The sequence below is a fragment of the Aspergillus costaricaensis genome (assembly GCF_003184835.1).
Source record: "Aspergillus costaricaensis CBS 115574 unplaced genomic scaffold BO79scaffold_7, whole genome shotgun sequence".
NCBI lineage: Eukaryota > Fungi > Ascomycota > Eurotiomycetes > Eurotiales > Aspergillaceae > Aspergillus > Aspergillus costaricensis.
The window spans coordinates 456,389-479,779 of record NW_020291807.1 but is presented as its reverse complement, the minus strand read 5'-3'; the positions used below and the strand labels follow the sequence as shown (position 1 = coordinate 479,779).

At 52.6% G+C, this 23,391-nt stretch overlaps 12 protein-coding genes across 12 annotated transcripts; 6 read left to right on the top strand and 6 right to left on the bottom strand.

Moving 5' to 3' along the window:
• Nucleotides 1-89: 89 nt before the first annotated feature.
• On the top strand, nt 90-1,123 carry BO79DRAFT_168709 (spliceosome assembly protein PRP11). Its single transcript, XM_025679443.1, has 2 exons — nt 90-138; nt 219-1,123. Exons 1-2 carry the CDS (start codon nt 127-129, stop codon nt 915-917), a joined length of 711 nt encoding a protein of 236 aa, XP_025542355.1. The 5' UTR covers nt 90-126; the 3' UTR covers nt 918-1,123.
• A 79-nt stretch (nt 1,124-1,202) lies between these two features.
• Nucleotides 1,203-3,727, bottom strand: BO79DRAFT_168706 (serine/threonine protein kinase CBK1). The gene is made up of 4 exons (XM_025679442.1): nt 3,025-3,727; nt 2,447-2,950; nt 1,903-2,379; nt 1,203-1,851 (listed from the first exon to the last, which is right to left on the bottom strand). The coding sequence occupies exons 1-4, from the start codon at nt 3,636-3,638 to the stop codon at nt 1,539-1,541; spliced, it is 1,908 nt and encodes a 635-aa protein (XP_025542354.1). The 5' UTR covers nt 3,639-3,727; the 3' UTR covers nt 1,203-1,538.
• A 963-nt stretch (nt 3,728-4,690) lies between these two features.
• BO79DRAFT_190450 (Tim22-complex subunit TIM54) lies at nt 4,691-6,403 on the top strand. The gene is made up of 2 exons (XM_025680737.1): nt 4,691-4,889; nt 4,943-6,403. The coding sequence occupies exons 1-2, from the start codon at nt 4,790-4,792 to the stop codon at nt 6,241-6,243; spliced, it is 1,401 nt and encodes a 466-aa protein (XP_025542353.1). The 5' UTR covers nt 4,691-4,789; the 3' UTR covers nt 6,244-6,403.
• Nucleotides 6,404-6,726: 323 nt separating this feature from the next.
• Nucleotides 6,727-9,856, bottom strand: BO79DRAFT_168701 (peptide alpha-N-acetyltransferase complex A subunit NAT1). Its single transcript, XM_025679441.1, has 3 exons — nt 9,559-9,856; nt 7,523-9,478; nt 6,727-7,470 (listed from the first exon to the last, which is right to left on the bottom strand). Exons 1-3 carry the CDS (start codon nt 9,638-9,640, stop codon nt 7,007-7,009), a joined length of 2,502 nt encoding a protein of 833 aa, XP_025542352.1. The 5' UTR covers nt 9,641-9,856; the 3' UTR covers nt 6,727-7,006.
• A 274-nt stretch (nt 9,857-10,130) lies between these two features.
• BO79DRAFT_168698 (MIX23 family protein) lies at nt 10,131-11,239 on the bottom strand. The gene is made up of 2 exons (XM_025679440.1): nt 10,935-11,239; nt 10,131-10,852 (listed from the first exon to the last, which is right to left on the bottom strand). The coding sequence occupies exons 1-2, from the start codon at nt 11,005-11,007 to the stop codon at nt 10,317-10,319; spliced, it is 609 nt and encodes a 202-aa protein (XP_025542351.1). The 5' UTR covers nt 11,008-11,239; the 3' UTR covers nt 10,131-10,316.
• A 181-nt stretch (nt 11,240-11,420) lies between these two features.
• BO79DRAFT_207842 (putative formamidopyrimidine-DNA glycosylase) lies at nt 11,421-12,719 on the top strand. Its single transcript, XM_025682257.1, has 2 exons — nt 11,421-12,117; nt 12,174-12,719. The coding sequence occupies exons 1-2, from the start codon at nt 11,525-11,527 to the stop codon at nt 12,703-12,705; spliced, it is 1,125 nt and encodes a 374-aa protein (XP_025542350.1). The 5' UTR covers nt 11,421-11,524; the 3' UTR covers nt 12,706-12,719.
• A 46-nt stretch (nt 12,720-12,765) lies between these two features.
• BO79DRAFT_75938 (uncharacterized protein) lies at nt 12,766-13,840 on the bottom strand. The gene has a single exon (XM_025689709.1). The coding sequence runs from the start codon at nt 13,731-13,733 to the stop codon at nt 12,825-12,827; it is 909 nt and encodes a 302-aa protein (XP_025542349.1). The 5' UTR covers nt 13,734-13,840; the 3' UTR covers nt 12,766-12,824.
• A 262-nt stretch (nt 13,841-14,102) lies between these two features.
• Nucleotides 14,103-16,340, top strand: nar1 (iron-sulfur cluster assembly protein NAR1). Its single transcript, XM_025684542.1, has 2 exons — nt 14,103-14,367; nt 14,441-16,340. Exons 1-2 carry the CDS (start codon nt 14,260-14,262, stop codon nt 16,124-16,126), a joined length of 1,794 nt encoding a protein of 597 aa, XP_025542348.1. The 5' UTR covers nt 14,103-14,259; the 3' UTR covers nt 16,127-16,340.
• Nucleotides 16,341-16,618: 278 nt separating this feature from the next.
• BO79DRAFT_207840 (Rpo12/RPC10 RNA polymerase subunit family protein) lies at nt 16,619-17,437 on the top strand. The gene is made up of 2 exons (XM_025682256.1): nt 16,619-16,964; nt 17,099-17,437. Exons 1-2 carry the CDS (start codon nt 16,756-16,758, stop codon nt 17,121-17,123), a joined length of 234 nt encoding a protein of 77 aa, XP_025542347.1. The 5' UTR covers nt 16,619-16,755; the 3' UTR covers nt 17,124-17,437.
• Nucleotides 17,438-17,572: 135 nt separating this feature from the next.
• BO79DRAFT_168687 (anthranilate phosphoribosyltransferase) lies at nt 17,573-19,105 on the bottom strand. The gene is made up of 3 exons (XM_025679439.1): nt 19,085-19,105; nt 18,675-19,008; nt 17,573-18,609 (listed from the first exon to the last, which is right to left on the bottom strand). Exons 2-3 carry the CDS (start codon nt 18,999-19,001, stop codon nt 17,650-17,652), a joined length of 1,287 nt encoding a protein of 428 aa, XP_025542346.1. The 5' UTR covers nt 19,002-19,008; nt 19,085-19,105; the 3' UTR covers nt 17,573-17,649.
• Nucleotides 19,106-19,293: 188 nt separating this feature from the next.
• Nucleotides 19,294-20,660, top strand: BO79DRAFT_207838 (mitochondrial 54S ribosomal protein uL10m). Its single transcript, XM_025682255.1, has one exon. The coding sequence runs from the start codon at nt 19,400-19,402 to the stop codon at nt 20,459-20,461; it is 1,062 nt and encodes a 353-aa protein (XP_025542345.1). The 5' UTR covers nt 19,294-19,399; the 3' UTR covers nt 20,462-20,660.
• Nucleotides 20,661-20,663: 3 nt separating this feature from the next.
• BO79DRAFT_243803 (phosphatidylinositol-specific phospholipase C) lies at nt 20,664-22,407 on the bottom strand (the record flags this gene model as incomplete). The annotated part of the gene is made up of 1 exon (XM_025685317.1): nt 20,664-22,407. One exon carries the CDS (start codon nt 22,405-22,407, stop codon nt 20,860-20,862), a length of 1,548 nt encoding a protein of 515 aa, XP_025542344.1. The 3' UTR covers nt 20,664-20,859.
• Between the last annotated feature and the right edge of the window lie 984 nt (nt 22,408-23,391).

Here is a 23,391-nt window from a genome sequence, read left to right as displayed (position 1 = left end):
CTTACATAACTCTGTATGCCTGAGGCAGAAGCTAATCTCCAAATCGGCCAAGCAGAACTTCCTCGACACTACGATATCACCTCCATACCCTACTGCTATCCATCTCCACAACCACAACCCGGCAGGATGGATTACCAAGTAAGCATCTCACCCCACCCTCTACACCCAAAACCCCATCACTAACAAAACCCCATCACTAACAAAACCCCTCTTAACAGAACCGCGCGGGCTCCAAATTCGGCGGCGGCGGCGTCGCCTCACACTCCGCCACGAACGCCGACCGACGCGAGCGCCTACGCAAACTCGCGCTCGAAACCATCGACCTAGACAAAGACCCCTACTTCTTCAAGAACCACGTGGGCAGCTTCGAATGCAGACTATGTCTAACGGTACACCAAAACGACGGGTCATACCTAGCCCACACGCAGGGGCGGAAACATCAAACGAACCTTGCACGGCGCGCAGCGCGCGAACAGCGCGAGGGCAAGAACCAAGATCCGTCGTCTATTCCCGGGGCGATGGGTGTGCAGGTCAAGAAGCAGACGATTAAGATTGGACGGCCCGGGTATAAGATCACGAAGATTCGGGACCCCTTGACGAGACAGTTGGGGATGTTGTTCCAGTTGCAGTATCAGGAGATTACGCCGGGAGTGACGCCCAAGGTGCGGTTTATGTCGGCGTTTGAGCAGAAGGTCGAGGAGCCGCCGGATAAGAATTTTCAGTATTTGGTGGTGGCGGCCGAGCCGTATCAGACTTGTGGGTTTAAGTTGCAGGCCAAGGAGATTGATCGTCGGGAGGGACGGTATTGGACGTGGTTTGATGAGGATAGTAAGGAGTTTTGGGTGCAGATTATGTTTAAGACGGAGAGAGAGGAGAGGTTTTCGGGTGTGCCTGGTTTGGCGCCTCTTAGGGAATAAGTCCTAGGGGTAGTGAATGTTTCTTTATTGTTGTTGCTGTTGTTGGTTTCCTGTTGAAGGTCGGGTATGGCGTTTCATGGGCTTGCACTGCTGGCAAAATGTTGTGGCTATCGTTCTTTCTATTCTATTGCTGTGTTATGCATTAGAGTGGCTTCGCATCAATACCATGCCCTCTTTTACTTCTTCTTCTAATGATACAATCTATCCACGATGAGAGTTTTAGTTCTACATGAGACGCAACTTCTACCGCAATTTTATGCATTGGCTAAATGCTAATAGCTACGGAACACAGTCCTGCATTCGCGGGCTTTTCTAATACATGATATGATATCCACTCATATGTATCCCCGGTTAGATACAGTCGGTAGCTAGCAATCGTCGTCTCGCGACACGGATGCAAAATCAATAAGGTAATAGGAAATGAACAATGCTAGGTCGTGACCAACTGAGGTGAAATGTCAAATGCGCTAGATGCTGGATGAAACTGATGCACAAGGGGATGCCCGAGACCAGAACCTAAATGCGCCACTGAAAAGCCATCAATGCAAGCCCGCCCGCTGTCGGACTCTTCAATGACGTCTATCGTGGGTTCACAAGGACACTCGGATGTCGACTGTATCTTCAATTTCCCTGGAAGGCGTTGAACGCTTTGTACGTGTATCCGATGAATGGAAGGCTCATCTCCGCCTCCTGCTCGTCCGGCATGGCGCGAGCCTGAGCGCGGTGGATGGCACTGGTATCCTCCTGAGGAATCTCGTCTATCGGGAAGTACGACACGTCAATGTTCGAGCTCAGTCTCGGTTCGAACGGCGCACGGATGCTGCGCAGTTGCTCCCAAACGACTCCGCGGAAGAAGGGGTGGTTCTTGATCTGCGTTGCGCCGCCGAATTGGCCGCCATCGCTTCCGATACGGTGCTCTGCGTCGCAGAGGAAGCTAATCCAGAATTAGCATGATGCATGAGCGAATGATGCGCATAAAGCTTACCTTCTGATGAGACCCTCGGAATCGCGCGAAAGAGTGAGTTCCTCGGGGAAATACAAGCATTCTCTCCAGTTCACAATCTTGCGGTAGGTGTCGGTGGTGTCTTCCGCGCAGAACGGGGGCCAACCCACAAGGCACTCGAACATGATAGCACCTACAGACCACCAATCGCACAGGTAGGTGTATCCTTGACCGTTGAAGATCTCGGGGGCGATATAGTCCGGAGTACCGACCGTGGAGTATGCCATTGCGCGACGAGACTTTCTCCACGTGTTGATTTGGCCACGGTTGGAGACTGTCAGGTTGATCGCATCGTTGAAGTAACCAGAGTTGCGGTTCTTGTCCTTTGACGTCGAGTTCTTCAGCAGGTTCTGGTAGTAGGAGTTGTCGTGGGTCTTCTTTCCTCCGGTGGACAAACCAAAGTCCGTCAGCTTGACGTGACCACCTCGATCCAGAAGAATGTTATCAGGCTTGATGTCACTATAGACGAAAACAATTAGCACCTCGACTTTGCATCTGCTGGCCGCATCAAGCGCCTAGTACTTACCGGTGAAGGAAGCCGAGCTTGTGAACAGCCTCGATCGCCATGACAATTTCGGCCATATAGAATCGGGTGATATCCTCGGAGAAGATTTCGTACTTGATCAACATGGTCATCAAGTCACCACCAGGCAAGAATTCCATCAGCAGATACAAGTATGCGGTGTCCTGGAAAGAAGCATGCAGCTTCACCAACCACGGGTTGTCCTTGGAATCAGCAAGGATATCACGCTCCGCGCGAACGTGAGCCAGCTGGTCCTTCTTGAACATCTCCGTTTTGATCAACGACTTCAGCGCGTAAATCTTGCCATCGGTCTTCCGTTGTACCAGCTTCACTTCACCGAATGCACCCTTTCCGATAATCTTGATGGTCTGGAAGTTCTGCGGGGTTTCCTTGGTACGAAGGAATCGAAGGAAATTCGATTCTTTCTTAGCAAGCACCTCTGCGTCCTTGCACTTGTTCTCCTTGGGGATACTCGGTTCACGGATCATCTTGTCAAGCTCAGCAGACCTAGGAAACGCACCGAGTCAGCGATACCAATTTCCATGCAGGGGAGGGGGCTGTGGCATTTGTGGAATACTCACCGCATGTTGCGATCGCGTGCGCGCTCGATGTTCTCATTGAAGAAGACGCTGACCAGCTCCTTGGCTGCCTTACCACGCTTGTGAACATTCTCGGAGTACCGTTCGGGATACCGCTGCAACTCTTCGTTCTCCGCGGGGGTGCGAGGGCTACGAGGCATAGGAGGCGCCAGGTGGCCCGGCTGTTGCTGCCCGGGGGCGGGGGAGCCCGCAGTTCGGGGTCGCTGAGCTGGCGAGGCAGAACGAGCAAAGAAACCCGAGCGAGGGGAGTTCAGGTCCTGGTTCGAGAACTGCTGGATCAGACCGTTGGTGCCATCGTTCGCGCTGTAACCCATGCGGGACTGGTAGGCGGGCTGAGGGGACTGCAGGTTCTGGCCATAATGCGGCTGGCCGTAGGCAGCCTGAGCTTGGTAAGGATTGGCCATGAAATAACCACCTTGAGCATAGGCACCGTTCTGGGCGTCCATATAATCCTGGGGACCCTGGTTTTGGTAGATCGGCTGGGGGAAGGCGGAGGGGGTAGTGGGATAGGCGCGGTTGTTGGCCGCCGCCGCATTGAAACCACGATCGTTGTACCCGAAATTCAGGTGGAGTCGGTTGTTGTTGTTGGGATCCATGATGGAAAACTTTCCTCCCCGACTACCAAACGAGGGCTAGGGAAAGCGGGGGGAGTTGAAAGCGAGTGGATGAAGAATTGGGGGGGGGATGGAGATGGGAAAGAATAATCCAAGGGGGAGGGGGAAACAAGAGCCCGAAGGAGCGGTGGCCTCAGGAGGCGAAGGGGGGCTGTCGACAAGCAACTTTCAGGAGCGCTTTCTTCGCTGTTGTCCCTGAGATTGGCTTAGCAGAGGGGGGGAAATGCAGTGGAGAGGTCCAGGCACAACAACCAAAGGCTGGCTGGCTCTTCTTCTGCCCCAGTGGCGGCAAGTCCCGTACTACTACTAAGTAACCTATTACCCTCTCTAACAAAGTATCTGTCGGGCAACCAGCTTTGTGTTTCAGGTTCACGATCCCGAATTGAAGTCAAAGACAGGGATAATAGGATACCAAAGAAAAGACACGATGCTACTGCAACCACTACTACTCAAGGATTGATGATCCGATCAGCACGGGGGGAAGAGGGAAACTGGAAAAAGAGACCGATGCTTAATGCTTAATGTTCCAGACTCATACGGCACTCGATTGGAGCCACGAATGCTGTCTCACAATGATTGAATGTAATCGCTGCTAGTACCATCTTCTTCATCTTCAATATGTCTTCACTGCCTTCAAAGGAGTATAAAGAATTAGAGGTCTAGCGTGTGTGTTCCTCATGGTGACAAATTAATACCATCAAGGGAATGCTAGTGCTCCAGCAATGATGAATGTTAACGCCAGCAGCATAAACCAATTTATGTCTCCTTCTAGATGTCTTTTCAGCTGGACGGGTTCGAAATTTACAATCTGAAACTCCAAGGGATCATCTGAGACCTGGTCTTTTTAGACTAAATCTCCGTGGTATGCAACACTGAGTTTAGCTGGGGTGCATCTTCTGCTGCTCCTCCAGATTCCGCCTTCAACTCGGCATCTTCGCCTCCGGATAAACCCTCGTCCCGACCGGAGCTGCGCAGAGCATCCCGAACTTTTTCGGCAATCATGCATTTCCCTTCACGACATGCCATGAGGGAGTGCTTCCTGCTCCCTGTTACGTACCAAAAGTTTTATTATTTTGTATCTTAATTATATACCCCAAACTCTCTTATACCCTTGTTCTCCATCCCCCTACACCATGGCGGAATCCTCCAATTCCGCCGCGGCCTCAGGCCCGGCCCAGTCCGCAGCGTCCACCAGCGCTCCCAAGCCCTCCAACCCAGCCTTCAGAATGCTTGGTATAGATCCCCAATGCCCTTAACCAATATCTTCATACCTAATAGTCTCCAAGGAATGCCGAATCTCCGCATGAAACTCCCCTCCCGGAACTGGATGATCTTCTTCACCATCACCGGATCGTTCGCCGCAGCTGTCATTTACGACCGGAGAGAGAAGCGCCGCGCACAACAAAAATGGGGTGACCTCGTCGCTCACATCTCCAAAGAGCATCTTCCCATCGAGCAAACCCGACGCAAGATCAACGTTTTCCTGTCCGCGCCACCGGGTGACGGTATCCGTGTAGCTCGCGACCACTTCAAAGAATACGTCAAGCCGATCCTTGTGGCGGCGGCACTGGACTACCAAATCATCGAAGGCAGGAGGGAAGGCGACATCCGTGCTGGTTACGCGGAGCGCATTCGCAAGTGGAGACGCAAGGCAGGCGAACCGAGCACAGTGGTGGAGGACCCCACGGTCGAGGACGTCGTTTTCGCCGCCAGGACGCAGATGGGCGTTATCGAGGAGCCCGGACCGAAGGGTGATCTGGTCATCGGTCGTCACACATGGAAGGAGTACATTCGTGGTCTGCACGAAGGCTGGCTGGGCCCTCTCGATCCTCCCCCTCCGCCTCCGCCCACGGAGGAACCCGCTCCTGTGGAATCGAGCACACCCGCCGCAGAGACCTCCGAGACCAAGGAGGGCGACGCCAACGCCTCCGAGCAGGAAAAGAAGGAAGAGAAGCCTGCTAAACCCGTCGGACCGACACCAGCCTACATCTCCACATCCGACTACTCATCGCAACCCCTCCCCCGTACAATTCCCCAGACTCTTTCAGGCTCTGTCCCCATCGCCTTCCCCCACATCCTGGGTTTCCTCAACACCCCCATCAGACTCTACCGCTACCTTAACCAGCGCCATATGGCCGAGAGCGTAGGCCGCGACGTCGCCGCCATCGTCCTGGCCTCATACAGCCGCCCTTACCACACCGGCTCCGGCTCCTCGGATGCCTCCCCCATCTCCGACGATACCCTTGGCAGCACTACCTACGAACAACAGACCGTCCTCGAGGAGGAAGAAAAGGAATGGCACAAGTCCGTCCACCGCAAGGACGAAGCCAACCCCGACAAGGAACGCGAGTGGCTCGACGACATCGTCATCGACCCGCGCCTTGCCTCCCGCATGCATCGCTTCAGCGTCTCGCCCGAGGAAGAGGCCCGCGCCCAGCGCATCCGCGACGGCCAGGAATACATCCTGGGTCAGGAACGCCCTGTTCCTGTGTCGTTCTGGAAGCGCATGTGGGTGAAGTACGGATACGGAGAGGATGAGGAGACGTTGAGAAGGAAGCCCATTCTGGGCAACCTTGACGAGGAGTAATCCATCCTCCGAGAAACGATCTGCGAGAAGGGTATTGTTGTCACCATAAATAGAAAGGGTTTATTAGATCTCTATCTGTGTTTGGGCTAGAGGTATATAGACATATGCTTACTTTTTTTTTTCTGGTCCTTGGTATTTTGAGGTCGATACGATCAATTGCATGGGAAACGTGTTTTGTCTGGATGGATGGGTATATGTATTAACTATTGACATCTCCTTTTCAAACTGTATATTAGTCGAATTTAAGATGATCTTGACTGGTCAAATTTTTTCAGATCTAGTGTAGAACCTCTCTCTCAAACCCCTGTAATTGTGTAAGCTTACGCCGGAGGGCCCTACTTCAGTACCATGATTCATTCTCACGTGAAAGAATTTCAAACCTAGTAACCCGAGACGACTTATTCTGACTGGGCTAATTTCTATTTATTGCAAAAGTCTAATACAATACGCCTCGATGGATGTCGAAAAGCATTTTGCTGTATAGTTTTCGCCTCACACCACATACCAGGGCTTTGAAGTACAATTAGATATGTACACCCAGGTAGGATCCAGCTACAGCTACGAATTCGTAGCTGATCAAATTCTAAGGATAGAAGAATGGCAAAGATAAGGATAATGATCAGGAGAAGGAGAAGGAGGAGGAAGAAGAAGCTAATGAGACAAGGAGAAAAAGTTCCTTTCCGCCAATCATGTTACAGAGGTTCAAAAGTATAAGGTAAGTTTTGAATATGAGTAGTCCAAGAAGAAGAACTGTCCTATCACTTTAGTCGAGGCGGAACACCGTCGCCTCGGGCCACTTGCTGCTTGCCTTCTCAACATAAGCAGACTTTGCGGCGTGGTTGCTTCCCCACTCGCTCAGGAGCTCCAGGCCTGCCAGGGCAGTGTCAATGGTGATGTCCTTGGAGTCGAGGGTGGCGACGAGGTCCTGTTCACATTGGGGCTTGGAGTCGGGCTTCAGGAGCTGGCGGCTGGTCAGGCCGGCTTGTTGGTGGGGGATGCTCTCCTTGTGGGTAGAGAGGAAGGTGTTGTTCCATTCCTCGAGGTTCTGGCCCTTGGGGAGCAAGGCCTCGAACTCGGTGTTGACGACCTCGGCTACTTGGGGCGCAAGTGGCTCGGAAAGGCTATCCAGGGCCTTGCGGAATCGGAGGACCTGGACATGAAGGGTGGGGTTGGATGCGTCGATGGCGTGGGCCGCGGTGAGGCACTTGAGAGCAAGGGCGTGCTTGCCTGAGGTTGCAATTAGTATGTGACAATGATTGATAGCAAAGGGTGAACGTACCTCTCCTGAGGTAAACCTCGAATCCGAGACACTGGGCCTCAATGCTCTTGGGGCTAAGCTCCAGCAAGTGTGTCAGGAACTTGGTCGCATCCTTGAGCGGGTCTTGCGTCTGGGCAAGCTGGTTGCCGAGCGGGTCTGAGTCTTCCTTCTTCACTTCTCCGTCAACGCTCTTTGTGCTTGCGGCCTTTCTGGCTTCACGCTTCTCCGCCTCAATCTTCTCCAGGCGCTGCTGCTCCTTCTTGGCCTTCTTGACCGCCTTCTTACGTTCCTCGTCGTTGTCAGCAACGGCGCTGGGCAGAGGTCCGTGAGCCAGGTCGGGCTGGTCGTGAAGGAGGAGGTAAGTCTTGATGGCGGAGACGGCCATCCGGGTGTAGAAGGGGTGCTCGCGCAAGCGGTCTTCCCAGCGAACCATGTCCACATACGCACGGATCATACCCTTGCGAAGGGAGAAGCTGTGGAAATCGAACTGATCTTCTTGCCAGGTGTCGAAGATGTTGTAGACAGCATGGAATCGCTTCAGCGCGAGGCCGAGCTTCTTCTGACGCAGGTACGCCTCACCATCCTCGGTCAGGTACCAGACACATTGCATCTCATGGAGATCACCCATAGCTCCACCAACGGTTTCGTTACGAGTGAACTTGCTCATGTTGTCAAGAGCCTTGTCATTCTCGTTGTTGCGGAGTTGATACTTAGCAGCCTTGGAGTTGATGTGGCGGTCCTTTTCGTCCAACAGCCTGGCCTTCTCCATCTCCTCAGCCGCCTTCTCGAGGTTTCCGTAATGCTTATATATCCGCGCCTTGGTCAATTGGTACTCCACAGCCTTGGGCGATAGTTCAAGGGCCTTGTCGACACTCTCCATGGCCTTGGACAGGTCGCGGCTGAGGTGGTAGTTGTAGTGCTGGGCGAGGAAGTAGTAGGAGGAAGAAAGGAACTCGGTGTTGTCGGCGCCGGACTGACCTTCCGCGGAGCCATTCGACTGAGGCGTCGTCGCGACGTAGCCTTCAACAAGTTCCTGCACTGTATCACGCTTGGCGGGGTTGCTGTACAGTGACTTGATGTTGGCAAATAGAGAGGGAACGCCCTTCTTGAGCATGCGCTGCAAGTAGGCGTCGGCGGCCTGCTTGAAATCATCGCCCTCCAGGAACTCCAAGGGAATTCTGCGAGCAGCATCACCACGGGGGAACTTCTCGACCCACGAGTCATAGACGGCCTTCTTGGCCTTGTGGTCATCACTAGGGATACCCTTGGCCCGGACCAAGGCATCGTAGTAGAGCGAGTTTTCCGGGTTCCGGTCCAGGAGCGCAATGTACGCTGCCTCCGCTTCAGCCTTTCTGTCCAGTCGCAGAAGGTAGTCCGCCTTCATCTCCATCACAGCAAGCACGTCCGAAATCCTGTGTCCCACCTTCTCCAGATGTTCCAACGCCTGTTCCACCTTACCAGCCTCGGCCATGATCACGTTCTTGTACAGAACGGCCTCCGAATGCTCCATATCCGAGGTCGGCGGAGGGATCTTTAGCGTCTCTTCGTAAGTATTCAAAACCTTTTCGGCCTCTTCCAGATCTCCGGAGAGGTGGTGTGCGATCGCGAGAGCCGTCCAGTTCTGTCGGAAACCCGGGCGAGCCTGCAGCATGGCTTTCCTGCTCTGAATGTAGCCTTGGTAATCGCGCATTTGCATTTGCAGCAGCGCAAGATCCCGCTGGATTGGCTGTGAGTCCGGCTCAATCCTCAATGCAAACCGGTATGCCTTGATTGCCTCTTCGTAGTTCTTGTCCGCCCGATACAGCAATCCGTACACATGCCAGCAGATGTGCGACTTCATGTCATTCTTCAGGGCTTCCTTGGCCAGCACAAAAGCCTCCTCCTGCTGGCCCATGTTGCTCATAATCAGAGCCTTCATCGCCAAGGTATCACCATGATTGGGGTTCTTCTTCAGGATCTGTTCGGCGGTCTTGATGCCTGTTCGGAAGAGAGCACAGTTAGCTTTCCTGCCCACTTGCGGAGACCTCCAGCGTGTCCAATCGAGATCGCAAACGCACCCTTCTTGTGTTGCTTGTTCTCATAATGACGAACGACTTGGCGGAACAAGGATGCATCCTTGGAGTTCAATGGTTGCGGCATGGTGAGTGTGGTTGGCCGATGGTGGTCTGTGAAGGACTTGCCAAGTGACTGTGCGAAGACGGAAGCTCGAAGTGCGCGGGGGAGGAATGACGATGGACGACGATTAGTCGATCAGGCAGCGATAAGCTATGACCAACACTCTGACAGCATGCACGTCCTAGGGGATATTAGAATTATCCTTGACCCCTATCCAATCCTCTGGTTCACCCGTTCAAGCGGCTCAAATGGTATGGTTAAATGATTGCTTTTACTCGTAAAGTTCTTGCCGACCGCCGTCCTCGAGGGCTGCCCGGCACCAGACGAAATTATTATCCGAAGCGGCCCTCTGCAGATGCAACCTGGCGGCCCTGATACTTACCCTCCATATCACCTAATTGTCGACAAGTGACATTGCTAATGAGTATTCACAGCATGTCGTCTGTTCTGTTAATTGGTAACAAATGGTAGAGTACGCGATTCAAGCCAAGTTCATGTTTTGATTCATACATCCCGCCTGGGCTCCTACCAAGAACGCCTATTATATGCAGCTATCTTACAACATCATATACATAGCAAGTCCAGTCTCATCAAGTCAGGTCAGTAAACAGACAATAAGCAGCTGGAAATGGGACCCCCAATGGTTGGAGGCCCTCAATCATAATCAATGCGGTGACTACTACTCGACCCGGAGATCATATCACTCTGTCAACGGTGGTGCCTGCTCTCGTTGTTTATTCTCACGCCATTTATTCAGCGCCTCTTCCCAGCCCTCGGACGGGCCACCACATCTTTCCGTTACCAGACCCCACGTACGTGTGCGTATAATGTCTTCGACCCCCCGTTGAGTGCGGACAAGGTTGGCCAACGACTCAGTCCGTGCCTCCCGAGGCAAAAACCGGGCCGCATATGGGTCTAGGCGATCATCGACAATATGCTCGCGATCCTCTGCAGATTCGGTCTGCTGGAGAATGAGGTCCGGGTCTTCCGGGTCGGGACTTGTGGCCACCCCGGCGCAATAGTTGAGCACATCCGAACGAACTTGCCATGATGGAAACAAGACCTTATCCTTGAAGCCCTGGCAAGCAGCTGGCTCGATTTGCTTCCCTTCACTGGCGTCTATTTGTCGAATAGCTGTGGAGGAGGGATCGAATCCTTGTCGAGATGGGGTGAACAAGGCATTGAGGTTTTGCGTAATGGAGTCATCTATGGTCGATCTAGAGATTCGTAGAAAATCTGTACAGCAGCCAGGATACCCCGGGTCAGTCCGCGCCCCGTTACTGTCTATGGACTTGACGGTGGCCGTAGCTGAGCATACCTCTGAGCAGCCTCTCATTGAAACAGAATTGGGGTGTCAGCTGAGGAGCTGAGGTTGACGATGCTCGAGACATATTCCGATCCTCCACCTTTCCAGAGTCACTTTCTGACCTGGAAGTATTCGTCCAGAACCACTCCACTTTGGCAGCTGTACAATATGGAACCGCGGCCAGCGGATCGTTTGGCTGCAAAGAAGTAGTTCAAATAACGACTGTGCTACTGAGGTAAAGGAAGACCGGGTAACTAGTCCGGGGCTATGGTAACTTCCAAAAGGGCCGTGGGCTAGCAATGCAGCAATGCAATGACTTCAACAAGCTAATGTTGAAGTTCTCACGAGGTTCGGCTGGCATGCCGTACTTCACACTTTCCTAGTATATTACCCGATTAGGTTAGCATTCTGTAATCACGGGACTACGTGATGGTCGACGCGCGCGCCACGACCTCCTGCTCCAGCCTCTGCTCGACTTACGTGACTTCATTGAATTGACTTTATACACATCTTTGAGCCTATTCTGTGAGGAGGTCCCAACCAAGGAGACGAAAGTTCACGCCACAATCCGTTCCCGACAGAGACTGTCAACATTGAACATCATGCCCGAGCTAGCGGAAGTCTCACGTATAGTCCATTTCCTTCGTCAACATCTTGTCGGCAAAACGCTTTCCAAGGTGTCGGTGCAAAACGATGACATTATTTACGGCAAAGCGGGCACCACTGCTGCCGAGTTTCAAAAGGCAATGGAAGGGAAGAAAGTTACTGGTGCCGGACAGCAGGGCAAGTACTTCTGGATTGCTATGTCATCACCACCCCATGCAGTTATGCATTTTGGTATGGCGGGCTGGCTGAAGATCCGGGACGCCGACACATACTACTACCGGACAGACAAACCAGAAGATAAGGAGTGGCCGCCGAAGTACTGGAAATTCTTGCTCGAAACCGACGGCGATCCAAAGACAGAGGCTGCGTTTGTTGATTTTCGCCGACTGGCCAGGATACGTCTGGTAGACTGTCCCGCGGAGGAAATCCGTAAATACAGTCCTCTGAAGGAGAATGGCCCAGATCCTGTCGCCGATAAAGACATTGTATCGGAGGAGTGGCTGGCAAAGAAGCTGAGAAGCAAGAAGGTACCTGTAAAAGCCCTGCTCCTTGATCAGGCGAATATTAGCGGAATAGGCAACTGGATGGGGTATGTTTCTTCAGGTTCCCCTCATGGCAATTTCATCCAGCTGACTGCTTTTATAGCGATGAAATTCTCTACCAAGCTAAAATACACCCTGAGCAATACAGCAACACTCTCGATGATGACCAGATCAAAGAGCTGCATTCAGCGATACATTATATCTGCTCCACTTCCGTAGAACTTCTGGCAGATTCGGAGAAATTCCCAGCTGACTGGCTGTTCAAACATCGGTGGAGTAAAGGCAAGAAGAACACGCCATCAGTGCTGCCAAACGGGGAAAAAATCACTTTCCTTACGGTAGGCGGCAGAACCAGCGCAGTGGTTCCAAGCGTGCAGAAGAAGACTGGGCCAGTAGCCAAGGACGTCAGCAGTGAAGACGCCAGTAATGCGCCGGCAAAGTCGAAGCGAAAGCGGGCCTCAGTGAAAAAGGAGGAGAGCGAACCGGAAGCTAGCGAAGAGGATTTGAAGCCCAAGACAGGGCCCAAAAGGCAAAGCAGGGCTTCTGTCAAGAAGGAAGACATCGATGAGACAGAGACTAAGCCGGTAGAAGCACAACAAACTACCAGAAGGCGCTCTGGCCGACTTCGAAAGTAGGAATCCCGACCATTGTATCATTATAACCATATTAGCGACGTATCGGGAGATACGACGTGACGGACGTTATTATATCGGTTTTATATAATACTATGTACCACTTTTCCTGGTCTACCTGTTCATACCTTCAATCCATGCAGCCTTTCCCGGAAGACATCGAAATTGCTGTCACCCTGGGCAACTTTCGACATGTCATCTAAAACCGCAAATACAATCCTCTCCCACCATCCCTGAAATTCGTTTTCTTTCAGGACTTCGAACCAACATTGAGCAACCTCGGCATTTGGGTTCGCAAACGCGCCACAACCCAGAGCTCCTAGGACTATTCTCCGATGCTTCTTATACCCTGCAATGCGGAGAATAGACCGCATCTTGTCTTTGGTCAGTTCTCGATCAGAACGAAACTTAAATGCCGCTGGATTTGCCGTATAGTCCACCTCTGGTCCTTCCAGGGCAGCAACGCTAATAACGCTCACAATAGGGAGATGTTCAGGCTTCTGCAGGTCCATCAGCCCATGACCCTGTGTGAAACTTTCACGGAAGATAACGACGGTCGGAGAATAGATGGCGTCTCGTTCTCCTATGGGATAGTATCGGTATTTAAGGGTGGAGCTGAGGCTGCTTCGATAGCAAAGAGCCTCCTCCTGAGCCATAGCTCCATTACGCCAACCGCCGCCTGGATTCCTTTCGTTGGCCATATTCAAGACACACACGTTCCGCGTGTCAGTTTGCCGGAATTGCCTGGAGGGGCTATTAACCCTAATGGCGATGTCGAACGTATCTCCAAATATGACTTCGACATGGGTTGATAGCTTTGGACTGAACCTTGGATTTAAAGAAGGATATCTGATGCGTGGACAGTACTGTGCTGTTGGAGGTGCCCGAGGCACCGTGCTTAGAATGCCGGGGAGAAGGGCTTGAGTCTCTTCCGCGGTCGCTCTTAGCATTGCTCTCCTATCAGCTCCCGACATAGGCCGTGGTCGCACATTGACCGGTCGGAAGTAGTCCGGTAATAACTTTTGGCTCATCTTTGTATTTGTGGTCTGCTGTGAAACTATGTAAGCAGAATGTAAGGTTAATCTGGCTACATGTCTGTTAATGTAGTGTGTGGCATGACTTGACAGTAAGAGCAGACTTAGGCAGCAAGGCTGGAAGCACCAGGGTGCCTGGTGAGCGGCCAGCCAAGTGGAAATCCGAGGGGCAACACGAACGAGCGGCAGAACACGAGTGCCTGGCGGGCGGTGCCGAAAGGCGGTCAGCTTATCATCGCCGATCGCGGGGCTGCCGATAAGCATCCAGTAACATCAGAGTTCGTCGCCACTGCAGATGACAAAGCATTGGTCTTTCTTTCGATCACTGTCACTGTCGCATTTCTTCTACCTGCTCTCATATTTCATGCACACTGAAGTCTTGCACATTGCTCTCAACTTGACGTCGAAGCTTTCATATTGCTAAATCAGCACGGTTCGAGTTGCAGCGCAGACTTCTGAGCCCGCTGCGGAGTGGCGCTGCTATACCTGCTCATCTGGCTAGGAGTCTTCAATTGCCGTCACAATGAGTGCAATTCTATCTGCAGACGACTTGAACGATTTCATTTCTCCCGGAGTTGCGTGCATCAAGCCTGTGGAAACTCTCCCTGCAAAGGATCCCTCGAAAACAGATGTATGTGCTCGACCTTCTCCCTGCTTGTACCCCACTCCATCCAATGAATGAGCCCTGATCTATAATCTCTCAGAACCCCTATGAAGTGACCACAGAAGACAAAGTGCAGCCTGAAAATCTTCCACCGGCACAAATCTCTTTGACTGACTGCCTCGCATGCTCTGGGTGCGTCACTTCAGCTGAGGCCGTGCTCATCTCGTTGCAATCGCATGCGGAAGTCCTCAACACTTTGGATGCGCATCCCGAGTTGCTGATCAACCGTGAAAATGGGACATTAGCACAGGGTCTGGGCACGGACAATGACGAAGGCCGAGTTTTCGTCGCAAGTGTTAGCCCTCAGGTGAGGGCAAGCCTAGCAGCAACCTATGGAATCACGGAGAAGGAAGCATCATACATGATCCAGCAGTTCCTCAGCGGTCCCCACGGTTTGCGTGCTGGAGGCAAGAATGGCAGCGGCTTCACATGGGTTGTCGACACCAATGTTCTGCGCGAGGCTGTCTTGGTTCTTACGGCGGACGAAGTTGACGAGACTTTGACGACCAACCCCGATTCCCCTAGCACAAACAGCGCAACCAATACTCTTCCCAAACGGCCGATCCTCTCGTCCGCGTGTCCAGGCTGGATATGTTATGCGGAAAAGACACATCCATTTGTTCTCCCACATCTGTCACGACTCAAATCACCGCAAGCGTTGGCTGGAACCTTTTTCAAAACCGTCCTCAGTAAATCACTTGGCATCCCGGCCTCTCGTATATGGCATTTGGCCGTCATGCCTTGCTTTGACAAGAAGCTTGAAGCCAGTCGTGAGGAGCTTACCGATGCTTCGTGGCTGTCTGCGAAGGACGAAAACCACACAGCCGTCCGTGATGTTGATTGCGTGATCACCACTCGCGAACTTCTAAGCCTAGCGTCTTCCAGGGGCCTTGCGCTTCCCAACCTACCGTTTAAATCCCTTCCTCAGTCTTATATACCACCATTTCCAGATACCACTTTGAACGAATTTCTGTTCTCAAAGTCTTCCCCAGGACAATCAAATGCCGCAGGTACATCTGGAGGCTACCTCCACCACGTGCTTCAGACTTTCCAAGCACGTAATCCAGGCAGTGAGATTGTCACTCAACGAGGAAGAAACGCCGATGTAGTCGAGTACACCCTCATGTCGTCGGAGCACACGCCTATCCTGAAAGCTGCTCGCTATTACGGTTTCCGCAATATTCAAAATCTTGTTCGCAAGCTGAAACCAGCCCGGGCTTCTCGTCTTCCGGGCGGTAGTCGACGAATGCCGGTCGGACGGGGCGCTGCGTCTGGTGGTTCTGGCACAGATTACGCTTATGTAGAAGTCATGGCATGCCCTGGAGGCTGTACTAATGGAGGAGGTCAGATACGCATTGAAGATGCCCGCGAAGCTAGCTCCAGCGTGCAATCCTCAACCTCGGGCGAAGTGCCCGACTCCTCGTCGAAGCCGACACCACATGAGCAACGCGCTTGGCTTGCCCGTGTAGACGAGGCATATTACTCTGCGGAGTCCGACTCCGAGTCGGAAGCCGGAAGCCAGTCGCAGCCCCTAACCATTCTTGAGAAAGAAGACAAAGTCCATAATGCCATGCGTTATTGGTCCGACTTCATGGGCATCCCGCTCTCGAAGCTTGCCTACACCACATATCGCGAGGTTGAGAGTGATGTTGGCAAGTCCCAGCCTGTCGCGAACGATACTACTCGCGTTGCTGAGCTTGCTGGGAAGATTGGCGGTGGTTGGTAAATCTGTTTCTTTTCTTTCACTTATTTATGACATATACCCTGTGATGTTTGGATGACATGAGCTATGCGTGCATTTTCTTCATCGGGACAACAGTATTTGCATTTGGACAGCAAATTATATAGAGAGATACCATGTTTGCTGGTGGAATCGGTGGCAGCACGATAAGTCGTGGGAGATGTATATTGTGTCTTATACTAGATACAATACAAAAGGCAAGCAACTAGTCAAAGCCAGTACAAATCGCACTTCATAAAACACGTCAACGCCATCATATTTTTCTGAACGGAACAAAAACCGACCTAGCACATTAAATAACCTACTTAGTACTATATTCCGACAAATACCACAAACTGCACAACCCACACGCTTACTAATCACACCACTACAACCACCTTATCCACAAACATAACTCCAATCACAACCAGCCCAGCCTAACCCAATCTAGCAACAAACCTCCAACCGCAAAAAAGTTCCAGAACAAACCAAACCACCCAAACCTTCCATCACCATCTACACTACACCCTCCACTACCTCCCCAACCGCACACCGACCAAACACCTACCCTCTATTCACCTCACCACCTCGCAAACCCTCAAACAACCGCAATAAACCAAACCATACAACCCACCATGTCCCGCGAACAATACCAAGTCCCCAACCTGGGCGGCGGCGGCGCCCAGAACGCCTTCGGCGATGCTGCCGGTGGTGGCCCCATGGACGGCCCTGTCGTCGCGTACCTGTGCGGCGAGTGCAATTCGCGCGTTTCGCTGAAGAGGGGAGATCAGATTCGCTGCAAGGAGTGCGGTCATCGGGTTTTGTATAAGGAGAGGACGAAGAGGTTAGTTTTTCCTTCTTCTTTACCTTTCTCTCCCCTGGGGTGGTGATGGGGAGAGGATAGATGTGGAAATTAATTATTGGATAAATGTGTGTGTGTGTTCATATGCTAATTGGTTTACTTTTTGCGATGTGCAGGATGGTTCAGTTCGAGGCGCGGTGAATTCGGTTTCGATAGAATAAGTGGTTTGAGTTGAGTTGGGCTGGACTGGACTAGACAGATATGGTCTGGTTGGGCTTGTTTGGCTTCGTTTTTATGTATGATGGGGTGGGTGCATTTGGTGGCGCTTGGAGTTTGCTTTTGTTGTTATGTATTTCTTTGTGAAAGGTATTTGTCTTGGTGAGGGAGGGTTGGATGTTGGTGTGAGTGGGAGGTGGGGGGTAGATGGGCAAGTGGGATTATTGTCGAGTGAAGATAAGTGATGATGGGATTTTGTGCGGAAATACCCCTCGTCTTTGAATCAGGCAGTTAATTCAACTATGTTCATGGATCATTACTTGGGTTTTGAGTGTCTTGAACAGTATTCGTTTCGATGGTTACGGTATCATAAACTATTCACTACTACCCGAAAAATTATGGCCATACTGTTGTTTCGAAGAACAAGTTGGCCTATACTTTTTAGAGCCACAGAAAAACCCGAGAGTCAGAAGAGAATGAGTGGTTAGAGAAATGGAAGCCGTTGATATCATTAAAGCCGGTTCGTGACTTCAATGAAGTGCTCGAAGGACTTGAGAGCAGCGCCGCTCTCAACGGCCCAGCGAGCTCGGCGGACACCCTCCTTCCAGCGCCCGCCACCAGGGCCGCGCTCAGTGATGACCTGACCGTCATCGCCAGGTCCCATGTTGCTGGTGTCTGCATCACAGATACCCGACACCGTTAGGAGGGCAGCCACGTTCATGAGGACGAAGCTCAGGATAGGATCATCCCGGGGCAACTCATTCCGCAGAATGCTCATCAGCTTGGCTGCGTTGTCCTTGGGCATCTTCCTGCCGCCAACGTCAGACAGCGGGTGAGTCGGCAGGCCAAAATCGGACGGGTGCAATTGGAACATTTCCATCTTGACCAAGGTGCGGGGGTGTTCCTCCTCATCGCACGAGCACTCATCCTCCTGGGACCCTTGGTACGCGGGGTTAGGATATTCCGTTAGTTGCCAGCAGTTGGTCTTTCCTGCGCAGCTGATCTCGTCCAGATCCTCCTCACCACAAACAACAAGCGCCTTCTTGCATCCGTTCTGTCGCAATGCCTCCACAAACACCGGTCCCAAGCTCTGGTAGGCCACACCAACAACACGCGCCTCGATAGCCCAGTCGACTGGGTTGGCAAGGGGTCCCATCAAGTTGAAGATTGTCCGAAGTCCAAGCCCACGCCGCACAGGGTCGGCGTACATCATGCCGAAGTGGAAGTTGGGAGCAAACAGGAAGGAGTAGTTGGTCTCCGCATAGACCTGGGGAAGGTTATCGGCGTTAACTGCGCCGATCTTCGGGGGCACAGGAGTAATGGCGTTCAGGACGTCGGCGGATCCGGAGAAAGAGGTCTGGGCCCGGTTGCCATGTTTGGCGGTCATGAGGAGAGGGGAGGCAATGATCGAAGAGGTTGTGGAAATGTTGAAGGTAGAATGCATGTCTCCACCGGTACCAACGATATCGCACTAGAAGCAACGTAGACGTCAGCCGTATGATCCAAATGAGGTACAATATAACCAGCATCACTCACCAGACCACCCCTGTAGTTGCCCTCTTTCTTTCCCCGCGACTTGATAGCAGCCTTCAGAGTAGGCCGGTCGACCTGGCGAGCGGCCTCGCGCATGCGATGCGAGCACTTGGCAATGACTTCAGCATCGCGATCCAATCCCGTAGAATGCAAAAGCGTGAGCAGCGCTGCGGTCTGAATATGCGAAATCCCGTCTTCAAATATTAGGGCGAAAGCTGAGGCAATCTCCGAAGCTTCGACCCGGCGTTCCGTAGCGGGGTAGGCGAGTCTCTTGAGGAGGGGTGAAATGGAGACATGTTGCGGTTTCTGGTCATGAATTGAGGCGGACATTTTGCCTTTGGTTTGAATGTTAGCAGCTAGAACGGAACGGCGCGCACGCTCCTATATAAGCAATGAGTCACAACTCACTCACCGAGCTTTCAAGCTTACCTGCATGAAAAGGAAGGAAGGTTCGGAGTTTGGTCGGATGCCCGCTGACCGCAGAACAAAGAGTCATCTTTGCGTCTGGCAGAATCCCACCGCCTGTCAGCCCGACTAATCCGCTTTGGGTAGTCAAGATTTCGTGCCATATTTTCGTCCAGCCGGACATCCTCCAGCACGCTGCTCTTGTCGCCGGCATCGCCAATTTCACGGTCTTGGAGGTTTTCGTCCGGTCCCTACTTCCTCGCGGTACTATTCCACGCCCAATTGATCTTTCACCCCCCGAAACTCCTCTTCCCACCTCCACAATGCCGCCTCGCGTCCGCATCTCCAGCGGCCGCATCACTCAGTCGGTCCGCCGACAAAGGGTCGTTTACCAGCATGAACTCCCAATTGCTGCCAGATATGCCAGCACAGCAGCCACGGCCACGACCCCGGCCGCATCAATCGAGCAAATGACACACTCCCCCGCCCCCATCGCCCACTACCCTCCCACGCAGCCTCCCTCGCACCGCAACCCCGAATACCGCCGGTCCCAGCTCCTCCGGCAATACACCTCCATCATCCGCACCACGCCTCTCATGGTCTTCCTGCAGCACGACAACCTCCAATCGGTCGAGTGGGCCGCTATCCGCCGAGAGCTGAGCGCAGCCATGCAGAAGGTGGATGAGAAGATTGCCTCGGAGGGCCGGAAGGCCCCAGCACTGGCTCCGCACATCAAGGTCCAGATTGTCCAGACGCGCATTTTCGAAGTCGCCCTCCGCATCGTCGAATACTTCCGTCCCAAGCAGACCACCCCGGTCCCCAGAGCTGTTGACCCTGCCACGCAAACATCGGCCGAAATCCCTCTTGCCGCTTCCCGGGATGACCCTACCCTCTCCCATGACCTCTCCCGCGCCGCTCATGATGCCGTCCTGTCCATGAAGGGCAAGCATGAGCTGTCGGAGCTGCTGATTGGTCCTGTGGCCGTCCTCACCATCCCCCACGTCTCCCCCGAACACTTGAAGGCTGCGTTGCAGGTCCTGGCCCCTAAGTCGATCGGTCTTCCTCTGCCTACCCGGAAGGCTAACCCGGGCTGGCATGAGTTCCCTGTTCAGAACGGTCTGAACAAGTTGTCTTTGATTGCTGCTCGTATGGATGGACAGGTCTTCGATGTTGAGCAGTCCAAGTGGGTCACCAGTATCGAGGGCGGTATGGATGGCCTACGGTCACAGCTCGTTATGGCTCTGCAGAGCATGGGATCCAGTATCACGAATGCTTTGGAGGGCGCTGGAAAGAGCCTTTACTTTACGCTTGAGAGCAGAAAGCAGGATATGGAGCCGAAGGAGGAGAAGGCTTCCGAGGATGAGAACAAGGGTGATTCTGCTTGAACTGCCTAAGGCTGTTGAATTCTTCTGCCTGGCTTGCCATGTATAATAAAATGTCGCGTGTATTTTTCTTTTTCCCCCTTTTTCTTTCCTTTGTGGTTCCATTTTTACCCTTCAAGACCATGATTGTTTTAGCACATGAAGTTTCATTAGAACCGGAGTCATAGTTCTAGGTTACAAATACATACATACTCCTTTTGGCTGTGTCGTCCGCTTGGACACTGTGTATCGTGACCTACGTTGAATACGGCTATTATTATATAGATACCTAGTTCACGTATCCCTCTTGTTGAGTCGGTCCCCGAAACCCGGTGCGGTTCTTTTGACAATTCATGGAAGAGACTCGGAGCGGGATTGAAGCGCAACCGGCAGTCCTTCCTTTCATTCCCAAGCAATTCTCCTTAATTGTTGCCATTGCTCTGCTCGCTCTGCTCGCTCTGCTCCGCATGCATCAACTGCCTGTGCAGCAGCCGAGAATTCATACCCACAATGCATCGTACAAGATCCCAATCACCATCCAAGCCTACCCAGTCCGTAACAAGGACACCAGTGGACCAATCACCATCACCCTCTCCGTGCTTCCTGCACAGATACTCAACAGTCGCAGGGTTCAGCTTAGCAGCAATCTTCTCAGGCCACGTTCCGACCTTCCAGAAATTGCTGGCGCTCAGGAAGTTGATGTAGAACGGATGGGCTCGCGTAGCCAAGGGCCCTGGAAGCACCCCAAACGGGTACTGGGTCTTGCTTGCGCGTCCACACTGCTCGGTCACGTATTCGATCTTCTTATCGATGTTCGTGGTCTCCAGGACCTCGTAGAAATCTTGGATGCAAAGCTGTCCACTGGGGCAGGTGGCACTGGCGCAGTTATCGGCCCAGCCACTGGCGTTGATGCCCCATCCTTTGCCATCATGGATGTCTTTCAGGTGTTCGAGGATTTCGAACCGACGGACAAGAACAACCTTTCCACGTACTTCGCCTAGGGTGGGGATCTTTGGTTCCGTGTACCATCTGCTTCCTGGACGGGCGTAGTGGTCGTTCACGATTCTACTTAGCTGTTCGTCGGTGTGGTTTCCGGGGCCTTCACGTTTGAGAGAGATGATAAGAGTTTCAGAGGGATTTTGCTCCAGGAAGTCGTTCACTTCGTGCATCAAGTCCCGGAAGTATTTGTTGCCGGTTAATGAGATGGGGAAGACGCTGTGTACGAGGATAAGCTCCTCTTTAGACGTATCTTCCGGGTATTGAGGCTGCACACGGATATCAAAGAATCGCACCCCGTTCCTGAGCTGTTCCCTGGGACTGACCGCTTGGCAACGAACAGATGGTGCTGCAACATGGCAGGTTGGGGAGTTGTGCGTGCCTGGAATTGAAAGAGAGGAGAGCAAGGTGTCATCCTTCAATTCGCCCATCCAGGCATTCAGATTGGCCGAGGAAAAGATGGTGAGATGGGAAGCGGCGGTGATGTAGATCCCCGTGAGCTTGAACTTGGGGTTGTCACAGAGTGCCTTCATGGTGGCAGTTTCAGTGGTGGGCACTGGGGTCTGGATTTGATGCCGTTCTCCTTCCACCTCAAAGACCCAGCGCAAACGTTCCTTCTCGGACTCGATGAACGAGCGAAGCTCGGTCTGGACTGACTCGAAGGGCGCGACATGAATGTCAACATGTTTCTCTGCAAAAGGCTTCGTATCATCGTTCACAGCAGCAACTGGGGCGTTCGCACGGGTCGTATTGGTCAAGACCCGTGTGAAATTCCTCGCAAAAGTTTGGACCCCAAGCGATCTATCGGGGGCACGGAAGCGCTCAATGCGCTTCAGTGTGATGGGCGTGGAGGTGACATTGCGAATAGTGAGATGTTCGGCCACCATCTTCTTGGATCTTTTATTATTTACTCGCTCCGGTGTTGCGTTGTTCTGCGGGTCGTGTCTCCGTGGACGGCGTCGTGAACACGGCATTTAGGACAGATCTCCGACGGACGGGACCGACAATCTAGACTTTATAATTAGCAGGCTGGCAAAGGGGAGCTGATCCCAAGGAAAAGGCTGAAGTATCAGCCTGTCAGGGTTAGATTAAGGGCCGTAATTGGTCTGTTTGGGCTGGGGGTGCCTGGTTGCAATGGGGATACTTTGGAACACTAAGAAGACCCCCGATGGGGATTGAACCAATAAAGGCCGGCGCCCACTGCCCATACTGGCCCAGGATCACCTGCCGAGGCGGAACACCGGAGCCCTGGAAAGTTTGCTACGCAGACGCGAACCAGCTCAATGGTCTGCACAAGCAAGCGCATTAAACTGTCTGGAGTTAGCAAGTCAGCCCGTAAGCCAATGTTTGCTATTTTGGGCCCCGCCGTCGCAGAGGGCGTGCTTGAAGCGGTTAATAATGATCAGCCCTGCGTCGTAAGGCTCTCCGTAATCCAGATCCACCACCCGCATACAACATCCCGCGGCTGACAATCGAGAACGAGAGTTTGAGCCGGCAGTTGGTTCATCTTTGTGGCAAGGAGTTATTGATACAAGTCAAGTTACCCTTTGAACTGAATTACTTTATAGTAGTTGTTTGTGAGCCAGCGGGAAAATCTTCGAGGCTTGGATCAGTTAGATCAGGCTGTTTGCTGTCATGGTGGGTAGGGTGGGTAGGACAAAAATATATCTCTATGAGTGGGATCCTGCTAGAGGCGAAGACGGAGACATCTTTTCTTGAATTATGGACCACCCGGCTGTTAGATTTGGGGGTCCAATTCGATCCATGTCCTTCGCCTTCAGTTAGTTTGGGGGAATGAAGAAGATCTGAATCGATGACCCTCTGTGGACTGGTATAGATCGGCCCGCACGTGCCATGTTCGATGGCGGAACAACTCATAGCCCGAATTGCGGGCGGATGTGGGAATGTGGAGTAACACCGCATACTCCGTAGTAGAATAACATCAGCTGGTGATTATA

What these genes read in the sequence shown, in the direction of transcription:
- BO79DRAFT_168701 (XM_025679441.1), bottom strand. Translation starts at nt 9,640, where the DNA reads ATGCCGCAACCATTGAACTCCAAGGATGCATCCTTGTTCCGCCAAGTC. An exon ending in GAACAAGCAACACAAGAAGG is followed by an intron (nt 9,479 to 9,558) that starts GTGCGTTTGCGA and finishes TCTTCCGAACAG; the next exon opens with GCATCAAGACCGCCGAACAG. An exon ending in CGAGGTTTACCTCAGGAGAG is followed by an intron (nt 7,471 to 7,522) that starts GTACGTTCACCC and finishes TTGCAACCTCAG; the next exon opens with GCAAGCACGCCCTTGCTCTC.
- BO79DRAFT_190450 (XM_025680737.1), top strand. Translation starts at nt 4,790, where the DNA reads ATGGCGGAATCCTCCAATTCCGCCGCGGCCTCAGGCCCGGCCCAGTCC. An exon ending in CCCAGCCTTCAGAATGCTTG is followed by an intron (nt 4,890 to 4,942) that starts GTATAGATCCCC and finishes ATAGTCTCCAAG; the next exon opens with GAATGCCGAATCTCCGCATG.
- nar1 (XM_025684542.1), top strand. Translation starts at nt 14,260, where the DNA reads ATGAGTGCAATTCTATCTGCAGACGACTTGAACGATTTCATTTCTCCC. An exon ending in AGGATCCCTCGAAAACAGAT is followed by an intron (nt 14,368 to 14,440) that starts GTATGTGCTCGA and finishes ATAATCTCTCAG; the next exon opens with AACCCCTATGAAGTGACCAC.
- BO79DRAFT_207838 (XM_025682255.1), top strand. Translation starts at nt 19,400, where the DNA reads ATGCCGCCTCGCGTCCGCATCTCCAGCGGCCGCATCACTCAGTCGGTC.
- BO79DRAFT_207842 (XM_025682257.1), top strand. Translation starts at nt 11,525, where the DNA reads ATGCCCGAGCTAGCGGAAGTCTCACGTATAGTCCATTTCCTTCGTCAA. An exon ending in GGAATAGGCAACTGGATGGG is followed by an intron (nt 12,118 to 12,173) that starts GTATGTTTCTTC and finishes CTGCTTTTATAG; the next exon opens with CGATGAAATTCTCTACCAAG.
- BO79DRAFT_168698 (XM_025679440.1), bottom strand. Translation starts at nt 11,007, where the DNA reads ATGTCTCGAGCATCGTCAACCTCAGCTCCTCAGCTGACACCCCAATTC. An exon ending in CAATGAGAGGCTGCTCAGAG is followed by an intron (nt 10,853 to 10,934) that starts GTATGCTCAGCT and finishes GCTGCTGTACAG; the next exon opens with ATTTTCTACGAATCTCTAGA.
- BO79DRAFT_168706 (XM_025679442.1), bottom strand. Translation starts at nt 3,638, where the DNA reads ATGGATCCCAACAACAACAACCGACTCCACCTGAATTTCGGGTACAAC. An exon ending in GCACGCGATCGCAACATGCG is followed by an intron (nt 2,951 to 3,024) that starts GTGAGTATTCCA and finishes TGCGTTTCCTAG; the next exon opens with GTCTGCTGAGCTTGACAAGA. An exon ending in TCCGAGGGTCTCATCAGAAG is followed by an intron (nt 1,852 to 1,902) that starts GTAAGCTTTATG and finishes ATTCTGGATTAG; the next exon opens with CTTCCTCTGCGACGCAGAGC.
- BO79DRAFT_168687 (XM_025679439.1), bottom strand. Translation starts at nt 19,001, where the DNA reads ATGTCCGCCTCAATTCATGACCAGAAACCGCAACATGTCTCCATTTCA. An exon ending in GCAACTACAGGGGTGGTCTG is followed by an intron (nt 18,610 to 18,674) that starts GTGAGTGATGCT and finishes CGTTGCTTCTAG; the next exon opens with TGCGATATCGTTGGTACCGG.
- BO79DRAFT_207840 (XM_025682256.1), top strand. Translation starts at nt 16,756, where the DNA reads ATGTCCCGCGAACAATACCAAGTCCCCAACCTGGGCGGCGGCGGCGCC. An exon ending in TATAAGGAGAGGACGAAGAG is followed by an intron (nt 16,965 to 17,098) that starts GTTAGTTTTTCC and finishes TGCGATGTGCAG; the next exon opens with GATGGTTCAGTTCGAGGCGC.
- BO79DRAFT_75938 (XM_025689709.1), bottom strand. Translation starts at nt 13,733, where the DNA reads ATGAGCCAAAAGTTATTACCGGACTACTTCCGACCGGTCAATGTGCGA.